The 25,142-nt window shown below is 40.1% G+C and overlaps 1 protein-coding gene across 2 annotated transcripts in view; it reads left to right on the forward strand.

The window, feature by feature from the left end:
- LOC126089262 (protein GPR107) overlaps positions 1 to 25,142 on the forward strand; it is a 172,246-nt gene that overhangs the window by 39,152 nt on the left and 107,952 nt on the right. For both annotated transcript variants that reach the window (XM_049906896.1, XM_049906897.1), the window contains exons 3-4: positions 10,706 to 10,851; positions 17,961 to 18,130. In XM_049906896.1, the coding sequence (XP_049762853.1) occupies positions 10,706 to 10,851; positions 17,961 to 18,130 (316 nt within the window). The remainder of the gene's footprint in view (positions 1 to 10,705; positions 10,852 to 17,960; positions 18,131 to 25,142) is intronic.

Here is a 25,142-nt window from a genome sequence, read left to right on the forward strand (position 1 = left end):
TCATGCGCCTCGACTCTTATAACTGCCATCTGGTTTCTGTACAAATTGTAAGTAGCCTTTTGCTCCCTGTATTTTACCCCTGCCACATTCAGAATTTGAAAGAGAATATTCCAGTCAACATTGTCAAAAGCTTTCTCTTAAGTCTACAAATGCTGGAAACTTAGGTTTATCTTTCCTTAATCTCTCTTCTAAGATAATTCGTAGGGTCAGTATTGCCTCATATGTTCCAACATATCTATGGAATCTGAACTGATCTTCTGCCAGGTCGGCTTCTACTAGTTTTTCCATCCATGTGTAAAGAATTTGTGTCAGTATTTTGCAGCCGTGACTTATTAAACTGATAGTTCGGTAATTTTCACACCTGTCAACGCCTGCTTTCTTTGGGATTGGAATTATTATATTCTTCTTGAAGCCTGAGGGTATTTTCCCTGTCTCATACACCTTGCTCACCAGATGGTAGGGTTTTGTCAGGGCTGGCTCTCCCAAGGCTATCAGTAGTTCTAATGAAATGTTGTCTCCACCCAGGCCCTTGTTTCAACTTAGCTTAGGTCTTTCAGTGCTCTGTCAAATTCATCATGCATTATCGTATCTCCCATTTCATCTTCACCTATGTCCTCTTCCATTTCCATAATGTTGCACTCTGGTACCTCGCCCTTGTATAGGCCCTCTATATACTCTTTCCACCTTTCTGCTTTTCCTTCTTTACTTAGAACTGGTTTTCCATCTGAGCTCTTGATATTCATACAAGTGGTTCTCTTTTCTCCAGAGGTCTCTTAAATTTTCCTGTAGGCAGTATCTATCTTACCCATAGTGATATATGCCTCTACATCCTTACATTTGTCCTCTAGCCATCCCTGCTTAGCCATTTTGCACTTCCTGTTGATCTTATTTTTGAGATGTTTGTATTCCTTTTTGCCTGTTCCATTTACTGCATTTTTATATTATCTCTTTTCATTAATTAAATTCAATATATTTTCTATATACCTAAAAACAAAGATGATGTGACTTACCAAATGAAAGTGCTGGCAGGTCGACAGCAAACTAACACAAATATACACACAACATTCAAGCTTTCGCAACAAACTGTTGCCTCATCAGGAAAGCGGGAAGGAGAGGGCAAGACGAAAGGATGTGGGTTTTAAGGGAGAGGGTAAGGAGTCATTCCAGTCCCGGGAGCGGAAAGACTTACCTTAGGGGGAAAAAAGGACGGGTATACACTCGCACACACACACATATCCATCCACACATATACAGACACACACAAGGATTTCTACTAGGCCTCATCTTTTTACCTACTCGATCCTCTGCTGCCTTCACTATTTCATCCCCCAAAGCTACCAGTTCTTCTTCTACTGTATTTCTTTCCCCTGTTCCTGTCAATTGTTCCCTAATGCTCTCTCTGAAACACTCTACAACTTCTGGTTCTTTCAGTTTATGCAGATCTCATCTCCATAAATTCCTACCTTTTCGCAGTTTCTTCAGTTCGAATCTACAGTTCATAACCAGTAGATTGTAGTCAGAGTCCACATCTGCATCTGTAAATGACTTACAATTTAAACCTGGTTCCCAAAGCTGTGTCTTGCCATTATATAATCTATATGAAACCTTCAAGTGTCTCCAGACCTCTTCCACATATACAACCTTCTTTCAGATTCTTACACCAAGTGTTAGCTATGATTAAGTTATGCTGTGTGCAAGATTCTACCAGGTGGTATCCTCTTTTGTTCCTTACCCCCATTCCATATTCACCTACTACTTTTCCTTCTCTTTCTTTTCCCACTGTCGAATTCCAGTCCCCCATGAGTATTAAATTTTCATCTCACTTTACTATCTGAATAATTTCTTTTATCTCATCATACATTTCTTCAATCTCTTCGTCATCTGCAGAGCTGGTTGCATATAAACTTGTACTACTGTGGTAGGCGTGGGCTTTGTCTATCTTGGCTACAATAATGCGTTCACTATGCTGTTCATGATAGCTGACCCTCCCTCCTATTTGTGTATTCATTATTAAACCTACTCCTGCATTACCCCTATTTGATTTTGTATTTATAACCCTGTACTCACCTGACTAGAAGTCTTGTTCCTCCTGCCACCAACCTTCACTAATTCCCACTATATCTAACTTTAACCTATCCATTTCCCTTTTTAAATTTTGTAACCTACCTGCCCGATTAAGGGATCTGACATTCCACACTCCGATCTGTAGTACGCCAGTTTTCTTTCTCTTGATGACGGTGTCCTCATGAGTAGTCCCCACCTGGAGATCCAAATGGGGCACAATTTTATCTCCGGAATATTTTATCCAAGTGTATGCCATCGTCATTTAACCATACAGTAAAGCTGCATACTCTTGGGAAAAATTACAGCTGTAGTTTCCCATTGCTTTCAGCCGTTCGCAGTACCAGAACAGCAAGGCCGTTTTTGTTAATTTTACAAGGCCAGATCAGTCAATCATCCAGACTGTTGCCCCTGCAACTACTGAAAAGGCTACTGCCCCTCTTCAGGAACCACACTTGTGTCTGGCCTCTCAACAGATACCCCTCCGTTGTGATTGCACCTACAGTATGGCTATCTGTATCGCTGAGGCATGTGAACCTTCCCACCAACGGCAAGGTCCATCGTTCATGGGGGGGAAGGTGGACACTATTTACATACTACAAATGCTGCTTTGATAACAAGCTGTATGTATCTGATATCTTTCATGGACTCACTAAAGCATTTGACATGGAAAGCCATAAACTGTTGCTTCACAGTATGGTGGTATTTTCCATGGAAAATCCTTAGGCTGGTTCTCATCCTATCAAAACAAATAAAAAATGGAGGGAACTTAGGAGGAGTTACAAGCAAGCATACCTCAGGGATCAATACTATGGCCATTATTGTGCCTGTATTACATAAATGCCATGCCACATAAGATGAACTCGAAAACGATTCTATATACAGATGACGCAGTGGCAGCAGCTGATCGTAATTAAAAAAAAAAAAAAATGAACTAGTTCAGAATACCAAATAAACTCTTCAATAACTTGAAACTTGGATAAATAATAATGCTATGAAACTGGACCTTACAAAAACACAAATTGTACGTTTCAAGACAAAAGAAACTGCTGAAACAGTTAAATTATGAGGTCAAAGAGCTGATTACTGCAGTCTCTGGTAAATTTCTTAGAGTAACAATAAATACGAATTTGTCGTGGATTGATGACATGGATCATTTAATAAAGTGATTAAAAGTATTGTTTATATGATGAGAGTTCTGTATAATGTAAATAACTTAGTTGTCAAGAACATTGTATATCGTGCGTATTTTACACCAGTTGTTACAAATTGCATAATTTTTTGGGTGTTGAAAAGCAAACTTCCTCAGCATTCAAGATACAGAAAAAATGCATCAGAGCTATGGTGGGAACAAACAACAGGCTATTAATCAAACTACTATTCAGAAACCTTGATTTGATGACAGTTCCTCGTCTGTTTATGTGCTGATCATCATTAAAAGAGCTGCAGCCAGAAGGACTCTTAACTTTTCACTGCAAACTAGATGGGTATGTTTCACACTGTCAGCTATGCCAGTGATAAAAAATTTGCAGCGTTAGCCATGCTCTCGGGGAACTTGTATGGGGGCTATGACGTCTTACCCATCGGTTGATGTAAGAGACTCCATACAGCCATGCTGGCCAGTACAATAGCAGCTAGTGTCATTAGAGCAGCACCAGAATGTGCACTATGTCGAGGCAATATGTTTGACAGCATGTTGCCCAGCTATACGAGTTCGGCAAGCACCAAATTGTGGGGCTGTGGGAGCTTGCTTGGTCATATTACATGCCACACCAGTCATATGGACATTACTATTGCCTGTTGTTGATGGCAACGGATACACGAAGGCATGCATGTAGAACATGTAGGATCTAGACATCTGACACGCACTGCAAGGAAGGAGGGCCGACAGATTGTTCACCATTCATCAAACCACGTCCATTGGCAATGGTAGGGGCCATTCAGTGTGCTTGACTGTCTTCTATGCAAAATCCTCCAAGTGCTAGTACCATGGTAGGCTGTTGCATAATGCAGGATTCACCCCATGCTGACCATTATGATGCCTACCACTCACACCCCACAACATTGCATCCAACTCACCTTATGTTGACAATGATGGACATGTGGCAGTGGGTCCTCTTCACCCTGCTTCTGCTTTGGAGGTGACAACCACTGGGTCCATAACTGTTGGCATAGTAAGAGCACCACAAGGAGTGGTTTGTGGTCTTCCATTACACGTCCTACCAGCGTGGTGTGGGGAGTTATATCCTGTGGTGCCTGTTCACTGTTTGTGTTCCTTAGAGGCTCCACAACAATTACACTGTATGTGGAGGAAGTCTTGCCAATGGTGACTCTTGCGTTCGTGAACACCTATGACCATGCTTTGCTCATAATTGTATGTTACCACCTCCCCAGCATACTTTGGAACTATGGATACACTGCTGTGGCCAGCTGTATTGCCCGATCTTTCCCCTATTAGGAATGCAATGGGGTGCCACGGAGCTTGCCATCAGGACTCTTATCTTCACTCATCTGTTGTGGAAACTGTATGCTCAGATGTAAGTGGCAGTGATTCGAGTATTACATGGCTACATCTAAGATCTCTACAACTACATTCTGCTGCTTCACATCCATGGGGGCCTGAAGCCGCAATAATAGTATGTTTTGTGGCTGTGTAACACAATAAACATTGGTGTTTTTCAAAGTTGAAAGTGTAGTCGTATCGTATACATGGCACAGTCTACCTTCCTGCCAACAATGACTACATTCCACCTTGTCCTTCTGGGTGCATCTCTTTTTGTGATTAACAGTATATATGAATTACTCCTCCTAGAGCTAAAAAGCCTACAACTTTTCAAAGGAAATCCTTTTACTCATGCTTATGAAACAGCACATAGAGGAGACATGTTGCCTTGTAACAGACTTAACTTGGCTGAAAATACCCCGTATTATGTGGCTATGGAGTTTAGCAATAAAATGCAGTCCAAGTACAGGGACTGTAAGCCAAAAAGTAAAGAAGGAAACACCGAAAAAACCTTAAGTATTACAGTGTGGAAGATTTTAAGAACGAGGAAGACTTCTGGCACCTGTTTAGATTTTTGCATGGCTGTCTACTTGTGTGTGCATCCACACTTACCAAAGAGGGTGTCCCAGGAGGAATGGTCATTCAAAGCAAAAAAGTCTAGTAAATATGGGCTCTAAAATGCATACCTTAAGAGCTATGACCACTTGTCCAGTAGAACAGATGTCTTTACAGCAGCAAAGATGAGCAAGTGCTCGTAGATTTTAAGGTATACACAGTAGAGCCCATGCTTTCCGCATATTTTTTCTTGTTTTGGTCCATACTACCACCTGTCGAACATATAAGGCCAAGAACTTGCAGTAGAAGAGAGATGTGTTCCACAGTATCAAAGGTGAATAAGTGCTCATAATCTTAAGGTATGCATTTTAGAGTGCTTGTTTACTAGACTTTTTTGCTTTGAATGAGTGCCCCTGTTATATCAATGAATATTGTGACCATACCTTCTGTGATACTTGGTATGACTGTGTTCTTTTTATACACTGAAGTGCCAAAGAAACTGGCATAGGCATACGTATTCAAATACAGAGGTATGTAAACAAGCAGAATATGGCACTGCAGTCAGCAACGTCTTTATAAGACGATGAGTATCTGGTGCAGTTGTTAGATCAGTTACTGCTGCTGCAATGGCAGGTTATCAAGATTTAAGTGAGTTTGAACGGGGTGTTATAGCCGGCGCACGAGCGATGGGACACACCATCTCCGAGGTAGTGATGAAGTGGGGATTTTCCTGTATGACCGTTTCATGAGTGTACTGTGCAGGAATCCAATAAAACATCAAATCTCTGACACTGCTGCGGCCAGAAAAAGATCTTGCAAGAATGGGGCCAACGACAAATGAGGAGAATCGTTCAAGGCGGCAGAAGTGCAACCCTTCCACAAATTGCTGCAGATTTCCTTGCTGGGCCATCAACAAGTGTCAGCCAGTGTGTGAACCATTCAGCGAAACATCATTGATATGGGCTTTTGGAGCCGAAGGCCCACTCGTATACTCTTGATGATTGCACGGCACAAAGTTTTACACTTCGCCAGGGTCTGCCAACACCGACATTGTACTGTTAATGATTGGAAACATGTTGTCTGGTCGGTTGAGTCTCGTTTAAAATTGTATCGAGTGGATGGATGTGTACGGGCATGGAGACAACTTCATGAATTCATGGACCCTGCAATTCAGCAGGGGCTGTTCAAGCTGATTGAGGCTCTGTAATGACGTGGGGCACCACATTTGGGGTGATATGGGATCCCCTGGTACGTCTAGATACAACTTTGTAAGCATCCTGTCTGATCACCTGCATCCATTCATGTCCATTGTGCATTTCGACAGACATGGGCAATTCCAGCAAGACAATGCGACACCACACATGTTCGGAATTGCTACAGAGTAGCTCCAGGAACACTCTTCTGAGTTTAAACTCTCCTGATAGCCACCAAACTCTCCAGACAGGAACATATCTGGGGAGCATAATTGGGATGCCTTGCAACATGCTGTTCAGAAGAGATTCCCCCCCCCCCCCCCATCCCCCCATAAATCTTAAGGATTTATTTATGGACAGCCCTGCAGGATTCATGGTGTCAATTCCCTCCAACGGTATTTCAGACATTAGTCGAGTCCATGCCACGTTGTGTTGTGGCACTTCCACCTGCTTGTGGGGTCCTACGTGATATTAGGCAGGTGTACTAGTTTCTTTGGCTCTTCAGTGTATATACTTATTGAACCATTGACAAGTCATCAATGTGTGTATGAATGTGTGACAATAAAATTCTATTATGTTCTTGCTGAAAACTGTTGTAAGTGAATATAATTTCCTGCAGCGTGCTGCATAAAACGCATGCGAGACCCCAATGCCCACTCGCACAATGCAGACATACAGTTACTCCACAAAGTATCTGTCTAATACACGATTTAAGGGTGTATAAAGGATGGAAAAATGGCGGACTGAAATAAAGCACAAGGACGTCTTCATCGATTAGTGAAAATGAGAATAAAATAAAGGAATACAGATTGCTATGTAAATAAACATGGTTAAGCATTCAGAGGTACAGACAGGCAATGTAAGACGCAAAATAAGTATTCATCTACAGTACTGAAAATCAGACTTTGAACATAGAATGTTGTTGTTAATACGTAGTAAGGCCTCCTTTCCTATTCTTAATCATTTGCATTCTTCTTGGCATGGAATTCACCAGAGATTCTGTTGTTTGCACTGTAATTTTATGCCATTACTCTTGTAGAGCAGTATGTAGATAATTTCTATTAGATATATGACAATTCTTGATTTTTTTGTCGAGTAAATGCCACAAATTCCCGATAGGTTTAGTGTCTGGGGATTGTGGTGGTGTCCGCATCCAGTGGGACATGTACAGCTTACCATCTAGAGTCATATGTTTTGGATCATTATCTTGTGTGAAAACATAGCCACCATTAAGATCCATATGATTTACACTACTGGATAGAGGTGTTTTTAGGGTATTTATGTAGATCTTGTGGTCCATAATGCCATCAATAAAACACAAACCCCTCACACCATCTGCACTCATGCACCCCCACACAAGTACTGAAGCTCCTCCATGTTTAACTGAGGCTGTTATATTTCTCTCTTCAAGTTCACAATTCTTTTTTCTCCGCATATACAACCTTCTTCCAGAAATCAAACCCATCTGATTTATGTTCGCTTTCAAATGCAAGTGGCTTTATTCTGTTGATTTTACTGATGTACAGTTTTCTACGGGCTGTTTGGCCTCCGTACCCAGCTTCATAAAGCATATTTCTTACAGTCTGTGCTGAAACAGACCTTCCTGTGCGCATATGAAAACCAGTAGCAAGTTGTGGAGCCCTCAGTTTCAGGTTTTTGATGACTTCTTGAAGTAGATGTTGTTTCTCCATCTTAGACAGAACTGCAGGACGCCCGCTTCATGATTTGTTTTTGTACTTTTTGCTCTGATTAAAGCGGTATATAATACTCTTCACTGTACTGGTAGGTCTACCGACGGTTTCTCTGATTTCTTGAAAACATTTACCTTATCAAAACAACCTTGGACAGAACTGCAGGACGGGCGCTTCATGATTTGTTTGTGTACTTTTTGCTCTGATTAAAGCGGTATATAATACTCTTCACTGTACTGGTAGGTCTACCGACGGTTTCTCCAATTTCTTGAAAACATTTACCTTATCAAAACAACCTGACACAGATTTCTCTCTCTTCCTTTGTAGTTTCGCAATGTTTTCGACCCGTATTACGTAAATATCACGCAACGGTTTTCAGACCCGAGAGACACTAAGCACTGTGCTGGATAGAACACAACAGCATAGCGAACATGAGAGCGGCATGTGTCAGTGCGGCCCAATACCACAGATATTGCTTACTAGACAAATACTTGTTTGGCGTCCATTGTGGTGTGATTTTACGTAGCATGTATTTGGTCACAAATTAAATGACATATGAACCATAAAGAGCGTTTCATTTCCAAGTGTAGAAATCAACCAATGTAAGAGTATAGTTGTTATTCATTTCGCAGCTATATTAGTATGACTGTGCGTATTTTAGTGTATGCCCCATGGTCGCACGAATACTTTGTGGAGTCACTGTAAAAGACCCTTTTCCTAGGGTGCGGACAATGCAGTACCACAGCAGGCTCCACCTGCGAGAAAGGCTTGCGTGCTTCGGATGGAGTTTGTCCAACAAGTCGCAGCGATTTACTTGGCCGGAGGAGTGGGGGTAGTCGAACTGGGCACCAGCAAGATGACAGCTGCACTGTTTGTTTCGCGCGCATGGGCAACAATAGGCAATTTTTAACAAAGTTGTAATAGAAACAATCACCAGAAATGTTGGCTAACCGCTTCTCTGCGTCAAAGGATAAGCAACGTACCGAACTGGTTTCTGAAAAGCAAAATTTGTGGAATATTGCCAACACCGATTGGAAAGATCAAATGAAAAGTCTTCATTCGGGCAGAAATCAGAAGAAAAATGAATAAAACAGGTAAGTAGAAATGTCACTCGGTTACAGGAATTACTTCTCAGTTTGCCTTCAGTTAATGAAAGAATATAATGAAACTGGTTGGGTGTGAATCAGAAAAATTCCTTAAACTTATCCGCATCATCGAGTAAATGTTTTGTAACAAAAATATTATATGCTCCTTCTTCATCATGATACAAGAACATTTACCTCACGTCTTTGCGCTTCTTGGGTACCCTTTCCAATAACGTACAGTCCTCCTCCTCTTCCCTAACTTCCACGTACTTTCGGAGTGCCAAAATTAACAGTTTTCTGGCACGAGCACTGCGCTACATGTATAGCCTTTATTGCTTCTGCTGCACTGCCTCAGGCCTAGCAGAGCACCTCGCAGCACACAGGGAATAGCGTCGCACCAATGAACCGCACGGAACTGCTCTAGTCTAGGAGAAACCTGTAGCACCCACTGACTTCCAACAAACTGTAAAAATTATTTCAAACCTTTCAGAAACTTTTTCTCGCTTTCACCCTCACAAAAAATGTAACGGGGAAAAGTTTGTCACTTGCTACATTTTGGACGTTGCTCTGATAAAAGTCCCACGCCAGACGTTACATTTTAATTAAGAAAAAGGTATCAGGAGGTACCTCATGTATCACTCTATCAAGTGCAGTTTCCAAATTCTAAAAAAAAATTTCATTATTTAGGTTCTGACGTGCACCACTCCACGCCTAGGAAAATGTTTCACGCAGCGCCCTGTGACCCGCATCACACAGCAGAAGACACGAGCGTATTCCACAGCAAGGAAAAGTAGCTTTAGTGTCACTTCTAAAAGTTCAAAAGTTCAGCATTGGGATCCATATGTCATTCACTTTCATGTTCTCTTGCTTTCTATTGAAATGCCTGGTGTGTTTAATAATCTTTGTGGCCTCTCTGAATAATCTTTCATAGTATCCGCTTGTGAGTGCCAGCACGTGAGTTCTATCAAAATGAATGTGGTGGTCTTCTGTCTACAAAGCATGTTTTGCAACAACTGATCTGTCAATGTCTTCGCTTCTGCAGTTGTCCTTGTACTCTTCTAGTTATTTGTTGACCATTCTTTTTGTAGTATCCACATACTCCTCCACATAACTACATGGAATCCGATAAATTTATGCATCATTGGCCAGTTTTAGTTGATCCTCTAGCGTTCAGGTGGGTTTGTAGATTGCCACAATATTTCGTTTTGTCGAGATTTTCCCTATGCAGTCAGTAACATCCTCAACTAAAGGCAAGAAAACTCTTTTGATTTCATAGGCCCTTGTGCATCACAATTAGTTTTGTACAACAGTCTTAATGCTGACATTGTCTGTCTGTAGATATTAACACATTCACATGTGTAAACACTTTGGCATATGTACCAATTTGAAGTGCCCAATGTTAAAATTACCAAGAATTCCATTGTTACAGGCAAAGAGGTCATAAAAGAAATCTCAAGAGTTATATTCTGTGCTGTTCAGTTACAAACATTGTTTACACTGCAATTTATTAAAATCCATTCATGTTATCTTTGAAATTTTGGAACATACCGGTAACGGATTATTTTTCTATGCAGTTTCCATTTTGCAACAGCTATATTTTATTCTTTATTCTTGCAGTTTGGATTCAGTCTGGATCGGACATTAAGTGATGCTATGAATCCATATTTGGATAGCCATCAGGATGGTTGTCTCCTACAACACCCTCCAAATGAGGACTCCACAGGAGCTGTTATTTATTTTATAATGGACCTACAAAATCAAAAGTAAGGCATTTTAAGTTCTTATTTGTTAGCGATTTATTGTTAACTGCAAAAGTTATACATAGGCTAATGTGAGTATTGGTGTGATACAAAATTTATATATTACACCTTTAGTGACTAGCGCTGTGTAGATTGATAAATTATTATTTTTTATTTATTTTATTATTTGGTAACGTATTTGACCACTGACATCATCAGGTCTAAATTTACAACTGCTGAAACAAATGTTGGTGATAATGTGCAGTAAAACAATATTTGCATATGTGCTATTGCACTCTGGCATCAAACTTTGTTTCAGAATGTCAAAGTTTGAAAATGATGATGGTAATAGCCAAAACATGTTATGAAATAATAATAAATTTCAAAAACTCAATTCAGCTGGACAGTATTATTCATAAAAGTTCATAATAATCTTTGCACTCCAACAAATTAATTTCCTGTTTTAGTAGGAGGACTTTTAAAAAAAGGTAGTGCACTATTTGTAGGAAAGTGTTGCAATACAAAGAAAACAAAATTAAAAATGGAATTAATATTTCAATAATCTGAAACTGCATAAAATTTCATAAGAATGAAAATATAAATAACCAAAAATTTTTAACTCATAAATGGAGTCTTTCATTTGACATTTGAAGGAAACTGTGGCATTGCAGATAAAATAAAATCAAGAAACCAAATGTATTTATCAGAGATGAAGTAATAACATAAATATGAATAATCAAAGTATTTTCAGTTGCTTTTGAATGGAGAACTGGCAACTGCTTTTAGAGGTAGCGTTTATTTTATATATAGAAATAACTCGCTGATTACCTGCCTATAATGTAAAAACAAAACATGTTTTTAAAAGTATAGATACAAACTTACGAATTGTAATGTGGAATCTTGTACAAATTAATTGTATTATTGACTTAATGCAGTACTTGTTTATGTGGAATATTCTCAGTTTCCCCTCCAGACGAAGCAATAAATAAATTGTGATACCACGTATTTGACAGTAATATTAACAGTATCAGGAAAAGATAGATTGCTACTTACTGTAAAGGTGACATGTTAAGTCGCAGACACATACAACTAAAAGACACTTACCCATTAGCTTTCCACCAGGAAAAACACGTGCACACACACACACACACACACACACACACACACACACACACACGCGCACAGCAGGCTTCCTGTCTGCAACTTAATGTGTCTTCTTTACAGTAAGTAGCAATCTATCTTTTCCTTATATTGTTGATATTCTAACCTGCATTTTCCATTGCTCCACAGTAATATTGATGATTTTCTATTATTTTTATATTATCTTCTTCACATTATCGCTAATAAGTGTCAAAAAAAATTTAGGATTTGGTAATAATGTTGATTCTTTTTGACTGTTTTCTTCTATCACCTTCTTCTCACCCTGAATGCCGTGCCTAGCATTGTTGAGTGTGTTTCATACCCACAGTATGGTTTCCTAGATTGTAACCCATATGTGTACAAGTTTGGTAGAAATTTTCTCCATGTGTTCCAGAGGTATTCTTATATGTCCTGTCTTCCCTCCTGTACTTCCACCTTCATCTGTAGAAGTGCTAGACATTTTCTAGTCCCCCAGTACTTCTTTCCAGGTAGTATATCATGTCTACATAAAGTTTGGTTGAAATTTCTCAAATAATTCCAGAGTTATGCTTTAACTGTCACCATTCTTACACCCAAGGCCATCTCTAGGGGTTAAATGTCATCGTCACTGTCACTCGTCAGCCCAGCAACCTCAGATACTATGGATTCTGTTGTCTCTCCCAATGATGCCCAGGCTGTTTTACCCCAACAGTGTATTTTCAAGTAAGTGCGAAGTTTTGTTGAAATTTCTTTGGACATCCCAGAGTTACGTTTAATTTATTGCCCTCTCCCATTCAACCAAGTATTAAACTTAGGGTGTGTTACACCTAGATAATTGTGTCCTGGTACTAAGTCTAGAGTGTACATCTACATCTACCCTCCGCGATATAGATGGCAAGTCACAGAAGTTGTGCATGCACAGTAACACCCTTAGCATTGTACCACCATGTTTGTTTACAAATGCCTGTTTGATCTTGATTGTTCTGTGGAGTCCATTGTTGTATTCTTTGCACTATGTGGTTTTTCCTTTTTTTGTCCAAAGGGCCAAGTGCACCAGAACATAAAACTGTAAAGTCTTGGGGAGCCATTGTAAATTCTGAAGAGCTGTGCACTATCAGACATACAGATACAAATCACAAGATGTAAATGCATGATCACACATGTATGACTTGCAAGTAGCGTACATCTACGAGTGCCGATATGTGTCCCAGAGATGTGTATATATGTCGCGCATACTTGAACCGATAAAAATCTGAGATGTAAATGTACCTTTAGGGTTTCTTCTCATTTTATTCATGTGTGGAGCATGGGAAGGATGATTGTGTGAATGCCTCTGTGTGCTTTAATTATTCTAATTTTGTCCTCATGATCTCTGTGTGAGCAATATATAGAGGGTTGTAGTATTTTCTTAGAGCCATCATTTAAAGCCGGTTCTTGAAACGTTGTTACTAGACTTTCTTGGGTTAGTTTATGCATATCTTCAGGAGTCTGCCAGTCAGTTTCTTTGGCACCTCAGTAACACTCTCCCACTGGTCAAACAAACCTGTGAATATTCGTGCTGTCCTTCTCTGTATATGTTCAGTATCACTTGTTAGTCCTATTTGATATGGGTCCCACAGTACCAGTACCAAGTATATGTGAAAATGCACTAGACATTCCAGAAATATGTTTTCTAAATTACTTTTGAAAATTGTAGTTTCACTTTGTAAATAGTGCAGCTGGGCATTACTTTCATTATTGGTTTCAGCATGTCTATGAATGCTGTATGAATGTAATGTATTATATCCTCAGATTAAATGAGGATCTTCCTCAAACCCCAGTTACGTTGTGACAGAGAAATTCTTGTTAAGGATATTTCCATAATAATATGCTTAGAAAGTAGATTGTAGATTATCAACACATTACACAACATTTATTTCGATATCTTTATCACCCAACTGTATCCTTGAGTCATGCTAGCCGGAAGCGTGATGTGTGTAACAGTATCTCAGCAGAGCACAATAAAGATCATTTTGTTTCACCATCCTTAGAACATAAAAAAAGAAGTTGAAACTATGTACTTGAGCGTTACATACTCTTCCTAGCAAGCAGTTTCTCACAGCCTATAAACCATGCAAATAGTGGACCTAAATGTCTCAAAAGAAGACAGACAATGGAAATATCTTCATATTCATTTAAATTTGAAAGTTGTGATCTATTTTCAAGAGAAACTTACTGAAATCTTACAGTTGGGAACACTTGTGGTTTCTTCCATCATGTAGAAATTTTACAGCATTAGATTTTGAAAATTGTTATTTCAACAAACCACCAAATACAGATTTTACACAAACAAATATGCATAGTGACAGTAATAGCATATTTCACATTTAAAACAAGCACAAGTCCATATAGAGAGGTCTGAAAGCTAAAACTGCTTTGTAGAAGATTGTCATTAATGTATTTTCATTGAGTTGTCACAATAAAGCATTCAAAAGTAACTTTCTGTAATGGACTCAATCCAAAAGCCATGCTAATACATTTCTGTGGCCTTCATATCCTGGTCAAATGTTTTACCCATCTCTTCACTTACAACAATTTGTTTGGAAAGAAAACTGAATGAGAATACAAAAAGTTTCAGAGACGTACAGCAACTCACGTCTCTGTATGTAACCAGAAACACCATTATGTCTGGTCCTTCTAGAAGGCCTCCTTGTGGCTTGGCAGTTGAAACTGTGAGAAACTTTCTACAAAATGCAGGAATCATGTTGACTCCCTCTTTCTTATGGGTCTTGCAAATACTTTAGCCAAGCCAAGCTTAAAACGGAACACTGGAATATGCGTTCTGAGTAGACAATTTGGGGTTGTGTTCGTTATTTAATATTCTCATGTATTTCACCTGCACCAAGGGACTAAGGAAACAGGAGCATTTAGTGAAACTCCCCTGTGTTCTCATCAATGTGGCATGGACTTCTAAGTCCCTGTTTAGTAAATTACATGTTGTTGTTGTTGTGGTCTTCAGTCCTGAGACTGGTTTGATGCAGCTCTCCATGCTACTCTATCCTGTGCAAGCTTCTTCATCTCCCAGTACCTACTGCAACCTACATCCTTCTGAATCTGCTTAGTGTATTGATCTCTTGGTCCTCAGCATTCTTCTGTAGCACCACATTTCGAAAGCTTCTATTCTCTTCTTGTCCAAACTAGTTATCGTCCATGTCTCACTTCCATACATGGCTACACTCCATACAAATACTTTCAGAAACGACTTCCTGACACCTAAATCTATATTCGATGTTAACAAATTTCTCTTCTTGAGAAACGCTTTCCTTGCCATTGCCAGTCTACATTTTATATCCTCTCTACTTCGACCATCATCAGTTATTTTACTCCCTAAATAGCAAAACTCCTTTACTACTTTAAGTGTCTCATTTCCTAATCTAATTCCCTCAGTATCACCCGACTTAATTTGACTACATTCCATTATCCTCGTTTTGCTTTTGTTGATGTTCATCTTATATCCTCTTTTCAAGACACTGTCCATTCCGTTCAACTGCTCTTCCAAGTCCTTTGCTGTCTCTGACAGAATTACAATGTCATCGGCGAACCTCAAAGTTTTTACTTCTTCTCCATGAATTTTAATACCTACTCCGAATTTTTCTTTTGTTTCCTTTACTGCTTGCTCAATATACAGATTGAATAACATCGGGGAGAGGCTACAACCCTGTCTCACTCCTTTCCCAACCACTGCTTCCCTTTCATGCCCCTCGACTCTTATAACTGCCATCTGGTTTCTGTACAAATTGTAAATAGCCTTTCGCTCCCTGTATTTTACCCCTGCCACCTTCAGAATTTGAAAGAGAGTATTCCAGTCAACATTGTCAAAAGCTTTCTCTAAGTCTACAAATGCATAAATTGGTGTACTTGCTGATAATTAAAAGCATTGTCACACCACTTTACAGTCACATATAAAATATCAACAGATTCCAAGATTAGAGAAGTATGAGTTCCTTTGGATTCAGGGATGGAAGATAAAAGATGATGTGCAAATGGATAATGATATTACAGAGGAGCTATTGAATGGTGGAAAGGCAGTTATTGTCGTGGTGTAATTGAACTTGGAGTTTTCATCAAGACACTGACTAAGAGCATAAGTTTGCTAGCTGAGTGACAAGTAATCACTAATTAGTGTACTTACCTGCTGCTCAACAATAAATAATGTAGAACTAATTTTTGTTATGATATTATGACTCATAGCGTATAGCACCCATGGAACCAGTGCAAGTTTCATGTGCATGTACACTGGTCAACCAGAACATTATGACCACCGACCTACTATCGATATAACCTGTCCAGTTGATAGCAGGGTCACCTGGTGAGGAATGACTGCTAATCAGACACATGCATGATGCACATAGTACCACTGAGTGTGCTGTCTGTGTGTAGAATGGGGAAGGCACATGATCTATCTGAGTTTGACTGAGGGCAGATTGTGATGGCCCTGAGGCTCAGCAAGAGCATTCAGGAAACTGCACGACTTGTCGGGTTTTTGAGGAGTGCTGTGGTGTGTCTTCAACATTTGGCGAAACCAAGGTGAAATCACATCCAGACGTGGTGGGGTTGGGTGTCCACCTTTCATTACAGTTGTCGGACATCATAGCCTGGGAAGACTGGTAAAATAGGATAGGCGGTGAACTGCAGCAAAAAAACATCAGATTTTAATGCTGGGGAGTGTACAAGTGTGTGTGAACACTCCTAACGAAGGGCCTCTGCAGCTGACAACCCATGCATGGGTCAGTGCTAACACCACGATGTTCAGAACTACAACTGAAATGGGCACGTGACCATTGGCACTGGACCTTGGCGCAGAGACAGAGCATTACATTGTTTGATGAGTACCAACACCTTCTTCATCATGCCAATGGGAGGGCAAGAATCCTTCGTCTTCCGGGGAAACAGCTCTTTGACACCTGTAGTGGCGGACGGAGACAAGGTGGCGGTGGCTCCATTTTGCTCTAGGGAACATTCACATGGGCATCCATTGGTCCAGTGGAGGTCGTGCAAGGCACTATGACAGCCGAGGAATATGGTACACTAGTTGCAGATGACTTACACCCCTTCATGACGATTGTGTGTCCCGACGCCAGTGGCATTTTTCAACAAGATCATGTGTCATGTCACAAGGCCAAGAGTGTGATGGAATGGTTCGAGGAACACAGTGGTGAGTTCCTGTTGATGTGCTGGCCCCTCAACTCTCCAGATCTGAACTTGATTGAATACATCTGGGACGTGATTGAATGTGGAATCAGAGCTTATTGCCACCTCCCCAGAATTTACGGGAATTAGGGGACTTGTGTATGCAGATGTGGTGCCATCTCCCTCCAGCAACCTACTAAGGCCTCATTGGTACCATGCCATGACATGTCACTTCTGTTATCCGTGCCAAAGATGAACATCCTGGCTATTAGTCAGGTGGTCATAATGTTTTGGCTGATAAGTGTATATCAGTATAATAATTTCAGTGGATTCTGTTTTATAGCTGTCACCTGCTTTCAGAGTTATCACTAGACCCAATAAATTTCACCCTTGGCCACATGCCCAGTATAGTTGCATCAGTTAGCGTAATAATTCTAGATCCAAAATAACAATGTATTCTTGCATTGTTCTCCACAGTCGATTTATTGTTTCCCAAGAGTGTAATTGTAGGTTCTCCATAATGTCAGGGTAATTATATTGACAACAATGGAGGAGTCACCAGAAACTACATATGGTACAGATAGCTCTTTAAACTGTAGGTCCCCTTCTTTCTGGTTGAATAACTTGGGTAGATTAGGTATGCATTGGTGTCACTTGGAATGTGTGTGTTCTTTTTGTTTGTGGCTTAATAACATTAATGTATCAAAATTGGTCCAATATTGGTATCATGGCTAAATTTCATCTGTTTGCAAATAAAATAGCTACTAATTTTAATTACAGGCACTCACACAGTGACAATGATATGTATATCAACATTTAAACAACATTATTGTCTCCCAAACTAGGTTACGTGTGAACTGCAGTGGTGAAATGCAGAATCTTAGAATTTACAAGAATCGGAATGACATGCCTCCTGCAATGAGACCCAAGAGAGAATTTGGTATATCGCCACTTACACATACAACACTTTTTAATCAGAGAACAAGACGCAGCATACCTCGGCATGATAAACAAGGTATTTTTCTCTTAATTTTGTCATTAAAGATTTATTTCTTTACTTTTTTATCAGGGCTGTTTCGTCATCTTCATTAATTGCTTGATAGCTTACAACAGTATGGTCACTTAAATTCTTTTCTTGACATGTCATTAAGTCAGAAGACTTAGTATTTTGGGAAAGAACCAACAAAATGTTTGAGGTGATAATATTCCTATTTTGTTACAAATTTGTATCTGTCGTGTTTCATCAGTTTATTGAATCTTGGTGGGATTAATTTACTCGCTGGTTCTCTCTCTGTCAGTCTCCCGCTCCTCCTCTCCTCCTCCCCTCCCTGTGTGTGTGTGTGTGTGTGTGTGTGTGTGTGTGTGTGTGTGTGTGTGTAAAAGGGACCTTTTTTGTTTTAGTTTGCTTCCATATATTATTTTGATTTGTGTATGTAACAAATTGTATAGACATGAATATAATAGAGGGAAACATTCCATGTGGGAAAAATATATCTAAAAAGAAAGATCATGAGACTTACCAAACAAAAGCGCTGGCAGGTCGATAGACACACAAACAAACACAAACATACACACAAATTTCAAGCTTTCGCAACAAACGGTTGCTTCGTCAGGAAAGAGGGAAGGAGAGGGAAAGACGAAAGGATGTGGGTCTTAAGGGAGAGGGTAAGGAGTCATTCCAATCCCGGGAGCGGAAAGACTTACCTTAGGGGGAGAAAAGGACAGGTATACACTTGCGCACACACACACATATCCATCCACATACACACAGACACAAGCAGACATTTGTAAATTTGCAAATGTCTGCTTGTGTCTGTGTATATGCGGATGGATATGTGTGTGTGTGCAAGTGTATACCTGACCTTTTCTCCCCCTAAGGTAAGTCTTTCCGCTCCCGGGATTGGAATGACTCCTTACCCTCTCCCTTAAAACCCACATCCTTTCATCTTTCCCTCTCCTTCCCTCTTTCCTGACGAAGCAACTGTTTGTTGCGAAAGCTTGAAATTTGTGTGTATGTTTGTGTTTGTTTGTGTATCTATCGACCTGCCAGCGCATAAATTGTATAGACAGTTTTCCCAAAGGTGGACATTACATTTGATGAATGAATGAATTCAAAAGTCACACTGATACCTTTTAGGAAGTAATGTCAAGTTTTATGTTTCTGGAAAGCCACCTTCACACCTTGTCTAAGTACTTTCCTTCAAGTTGTATGCACAGAAGCACATTCTAAACGTCCTTGAGCCATAATATGCCTTCCTAGCAAGGATGCTCAGAAATATTCTGTGCCTAGAGGCAGTGACCTGTAGTGACTGAAAATAAGTTCACAGATAGTTTATTTTCCTTTGGAAAGAGAAAAATGTTGCATCAGGAGAGACTGTGACCATAAGGTGGATGTTTAGGACACCTCAACAAAGTTTGTGTCTTGGCTCCCTTGTAGTGAAACAACAGACATGCACAGACCTTATGTGGTATGGAGGCTGCCGATGTCAAGGATGGGAGAGGGATCATTTTTGAGTGCCTGGAGGGAGGTGGTTTTAAATGAAAAAAGAGACTTAAAGGAAATTCAGGGTGTATTCTGGAAATACATTATACAGGAGACCTCATCTGGGCTGTACTGTAGGGAGGTATGCCAGTCTGAGTTTTAGTCAAAATACGGAAATAGGAAGGAGAGAGAAAGGCGGTTCATGTTTAAACTAGCCAGTGGTTGGTCGGGGATAGCAGAGACAGAGTCAGGCTGCATGAGATCGCTTGCACTGCCTGAAAGATAGAAACCAAGAGCACCTGTTCTGTCCCGGGGCAAGAACTCAAGAGAGACAAACAACTGCTCTCCAGAATTCAGGATACAATTGGTAGCAACCAAATGATCCCTTTCTCATATCTCTCTGTTGGCTAGTTGGTGGCATGGGCACTTTTTAGTGTATTCAGCAGAGGGCTGAAAAGGTATCCTGTCAGCAGCTTTTACCAGAAAAAATTCCTTCTGTCCTGAGGAAACAGGTCATATGGGCACTGGAAGAACTCGTGCAGGTTTCCAAGTCTAATAAATTGTCCATGAACTACTCGTCCATTTCCTTTAGGTCCACTGTTGGCTAAATCTCATGGATATTGTTGAAAAGCGTAAGGAACATACTTCAGTATACCAAACTACAGTTTTTCTCCCATCTTTGTTCAAGTGTCATTTTGGCAATAGTCAGTTGTAGGAAATTGACATTCCAATGCTGTGAGCCTATCCCATAGCTTATTGCCATCACAGAGCTGTATCTCCTATGAGAGATTTCTATGGAAGCAAGCTATTGTATTTTTTTGTTTGCTCCTAGAACAATGTTGTCATGTCAACCTTGTAAGAGAATTGTATTGTGTGTGTTGTGTGCCAGTTGCCTGTTTACTGGCCTGTGGACTGTAGGCAGGAAATGCGACTTTCAGGGTGTTATTTGGCGCTGTTTCCTGCTGTATTAATTTCTTTCCTTGCTGCCTGTGGCACCTTCCCTTGGGCCCTGTAGGTGTTAAGACATTGGTATCTCAGGCCTGACTGCATTCCATAGAAATCCATAATTGCAGGTGAGTAGGTCTACTTCTGATGTGGACACTTGACATTTATTTATGTAAGTGTCGACTAAGCATCAACCAGGTTTTACGGTGTGAGGGTTCATGCCAACAAAATGCAACTTCTTGCAGTTTTGAGTCCGGTGCTGGTCGGACGACTACCGTACAAAAAAAAAAACCTCTTCTTGTGTTTTCAGGCTACTGGTAGAAAGTCCTTATACTGTGCAACTACTTTCCATAAAATTATTTGATTAACAAAAGTGAAATGTTCTGCCTCTATAATTACTACAATCTATTTTGTCGCCCTTCTTAAAAATTGGGATCAGAATCGACTCCTGCCACTCTTAAGGTATCATCTCTGAGTTCCATAGTTTAGTTTTCACTTTGTGAACTACTTCCACCAAATTTCTGTCCCCCATTTTTAACTAATTCTGCGGTTATGCAATCTGATTGTGGTGCTTTATGGTTTTTCAATTTGTTGATTGCATCTCTTACTTCCTTTAACATTGGCTCCGGTATCTGGGGGTTCTGCTGTATGTATATCGTATGCCTGCTCATTTCCTGCTTCCTGGTGTACATTTAATAGATGCTTAAAATATGCCCTCCATTTACTTAATAGAGCACTGGGGTCTGTCAGTATTCCTCTGGCATCCCCTCGAAGTGCATTTGTCCTAGCCTTGAACCCCTTCCTGTACCCATTTATGTCTAGGTAAAGTTCCCTAATGTTTTTTGTTTTACTGTTTGTTTCCATTTTTTTAAATTTGATTGTTCAAATAATCCCTCTTCTTTGCCCGTAGCCTACGACCAACTTCCCTTCTCATATTCAAGAATATTCACCCTGCGTCAAATTTTGGAAAAGAAATGGGAATACAATAAACCAGTTCATAATCTTTTCATAGATTTTACAAAAGCATATGATTCAGTATTGCAATCAAAATTGTACTGAATTCTTTTGGAACTTGGAATACCAAAGAAGTATGTTAGACTTATAAAAGCGAGTTTGAAAAACACAAAAGGTAGAGTACGCGTGGGGAAATTGGAGTCAGAAGAATTTGTAATAAAGAATGGACTTAAGCAGGGAGATGCCCTGTCCCCGCTACTTTTTAATTTAGTCCTAGAATATATTGTACGAATGGCAGCAGATAATTCAGAGGGTATGGAGTTAAATGGAAATATTAAGATATTAGAGTATGCAGATGATCTAAACATCATAAGCGATAGGCTAGTGAAGATGTAGGTCTAAGGATAAATGAAGACAAAACTAAATACCTGGTTACTACTAGAATGCCAACAGCAGTAGATCAGGAAATGTTAAGAGTTGGAGATATGCAGTTTGAAAAAGTGAACACATTTAAGTCTAGGCGTGGACATCACTTCGAGAAATGAGATTGAATCCGAACTGAAGAAGAGATTCCTGACATGAAATGCATACTATTTCTCACTGAATAGATTACTTTCATCACGGATATTGTCTAGGAATTTAAAGATTAGAATATACAAAACTATTATTCTACCAGTTATGCTGTATGGGTGTGAGACTTGGTCTCTCACTGTGCGAAATGAAAACAAAATTTTGAGGAAAGTTTTCGGAGCAAAAAGGGCTGACATTAGCGGAGAGTGGCAAAAACTGCACAACGAAGAGGTTCACGAACTCTATTCAAGCCCTGACATAATCAGTATTATTAAATCACGTAGGCTGCGATGGGCAGGTCACGTAGCTCGAATGGATGAGGGCAGGGCAGCGTGCAGAGTACTGGTAGGGCACTTAGAGGGAAAACTTCCTCTGGGGACACCGAGGTGTAGATGGGAGGACAATGTGAAGGCTGATTTGAGGAGCCTAGGTATTGAAGGTGAATGGAAGGAAATAGCCCAAGACGGGGACAGATGGCGAAAATACGTTGCTGCGGTAATGGACTCTGGAGTCCGGTATGACCAGTGTGTGTGTGTGTGTGTGTGTGTGTGTGTGTGTGTGTGTGAGAGAGAGAGAGAGAGAGAGAGAGAGAGAGAGATGTTCTCAAATTGGAAACAGCATCAGTGTGTTTAAACTTGTATATGGTAATAATGGAGCTTCCATCAAATGGTGATTTGTAACACATTTGAGATTCAGTAATACATCAGGGTTCAATTCTTAAATGTTATTGCTTTCCATTTTTCGTGGTTGTAACTTATTGTGTGTAAATTACTGTCTTAATTAGCTTTCTTGAAACATTGATTCAGATCCTTTAAGTAGCATTACCAGTACATTGGTTAATTACAGTGTACAACATTTCTGATGGATCAACTTCCACTATGTTCCTAGGTGTCTAATTAACCCTTTTTGTTGTGGCATCTGACCATAACTGAATATTTATATGTATGTTCCCATATAGGAAAGAGAATTATTCTCTATACTTTATCAATTATCAATACTAGATAATAGAGTTTTCCCTTTATAGGAGGGAGGACCTTGTTTTCACCATCAATTACATCGTAAGAACTAATGTACATTAAATTGATTAGGAGTTTACTGAGGCTTGGCTGCCTCTGACATTATCGTTATTTGACTGGAAACATATTGATCCGATGGTGCCCTGTCAAGGTCCATATATTGTTCTTGCACGCAGACCACAATCAGCAATCAAGACCAAATAGTCTACTTATAACTTCTTTCCCCTAGAAAATTATACAAACAAAACAGATAGAATCATCTTACCCCACAAAAAAGGATTACTTATTACTAAATAAGTAATGGTCATAGATTATTAACCTGTATATCATTACGAGGTGCATTTAAGTTCTAAGGCCTCCGATTTTTTTTCTCCGGACTGGAAAGAGATAGAAACATGCGCATTGCTTTAAAATGAGGCCGCGTTCATTGTCAATACGTCCCAGAGATGGCAGCACCATACGGCAGATGGAATTTTACCGCCAGCAGTGAGAATGAGAACTGTTTTAAATACTTAAAATGGCGACGTTTTCCTTACTTGAACAGCGTGCAATCATTCGTTTTCTGAATTTGCGTGGTGTGAAACCAATTGAAATTCATCGACAGTTGAAGGAGACATGTGGTGATGGAGATATGGATGTGTCGAAAGTGCGTTCGTGGGTGCGACAGTTTAATGAAGGCAGAACATCGTGTGACAACAAACCGAAACAACCTCGGGCTCGCACAAGCCGGTCTGACGACATGATCGAGAAAGTGGAGAGAATTGTTTTGGGGGATCGCCGAATGACTGTTGAACAGATCGCCTCCAGAGTAGGCATTTCTGTGGGTTCTGTGCACACAATCCTCCATGATGACCTGAAAATGCGAAAAGTGTCATCCTGGTGGGTGCCACGAATGCTGACGGACGACCACGTGACTGCCCGTGTGGCATGTTGCCAAGCAATGTTGACGCGCAATGACAGCATGAATGCGACTTTCTTTTCATCGGTTGTGAAAATGGATGAGACGTGGATGCCATTTTTCAATCCAGAAACAAAGCGCCAGTCAGCTCAATGGAAGCACACAGATTCACCACCACCAAAAAAATTTCGGGTAACCGCCAGTGCTGAAAAAATGATGGTGTCCATGTTCTGGGACAGCGAGGGCGTAATCCTTACCCATTGCATTCCAAAGGGCACTACGGTAACAGGTGCATCCTATGAAAATGTTTTGAAGAACAAATTCCTTCCTGCACTGCAACAAAAACGTCCGGGAAGGGCTGCACGTGTGCTGTTTCACCAAGACAACGCACCCGCACATCGAGCTAACGTTACGCAACAGTTTCTTCGTGATAACAACTTTGAAGTGATTCCTCTTGCTCCCTACTCACCTGACCTGGCTCCTAGTGACTTTTGGCTTTATCCAACAATGAAAGACACTCTCCATGGCCACACATTCACCAGCCTTGCTGCTATTGCCTCAGCAATTTTCCAGTGGTCAAAACAGACTCCTAAAGAAGCCTTCACCACTGCCATGGAATCATGGTGTCAGTGTTGTCAAAAATGTGTACGTCTGCAGGGCGATTACGTCGAGAAGTAACGCCAGTTTCATCGATTTCGGGTGAGTAGTTAATTAGAAAAAAAATCGGAGGCCTTAGAACTTGAATGACCTCGTATTACATTTTTGTTTCAAAGAGTGGAGAAATATTGAAAGGTGATTGGTAGTTAGAGGGCAAACATGTCATTTTCCATGGATATTGTTTGCAATGTAACAAAACTTATGAACTCATATAACTGTATTAATAAGCTCTGTCATTCCACAACACTACAATAACAAAGGAAGAGAAAAATTTTCGTTTTACGGAGCAACTTTATAGTCTTTATATAAAAGCAATAAAGAATAATTCACCCATACAAGCGTAGTTGTGCAAGTAGTACTCATTATGTACCTGAATATCTGTGTGTGTGTTCCAGTCTCCACCCACCATAAGGCCGTCGACCAGTGTGGTTCACTTTGAAAACTGACATTATCTATAAGTGTTCAGTCATTATTTGTTATGAAAGGTTGCAAGTCTTGAGTATTA

The sequence above is a fragment of the Schistocerca cancellata genome, chromosome 1, assembly GCF_023864275.1.
Source record: "Schistocerca cancellata isolate TAMUIC-IGC-003103 chromosome 1, iqSchCanc2.1, whole genome shotgun sequence".
In the NCBI taxonomy this organism is placed as follows: domain Eukaryota; kingdom Metazoa; phylum Arthropoda; class Insecta; order Orthoptera; family Acrididae; genus Schistocerca; species Schistocerca cancellata.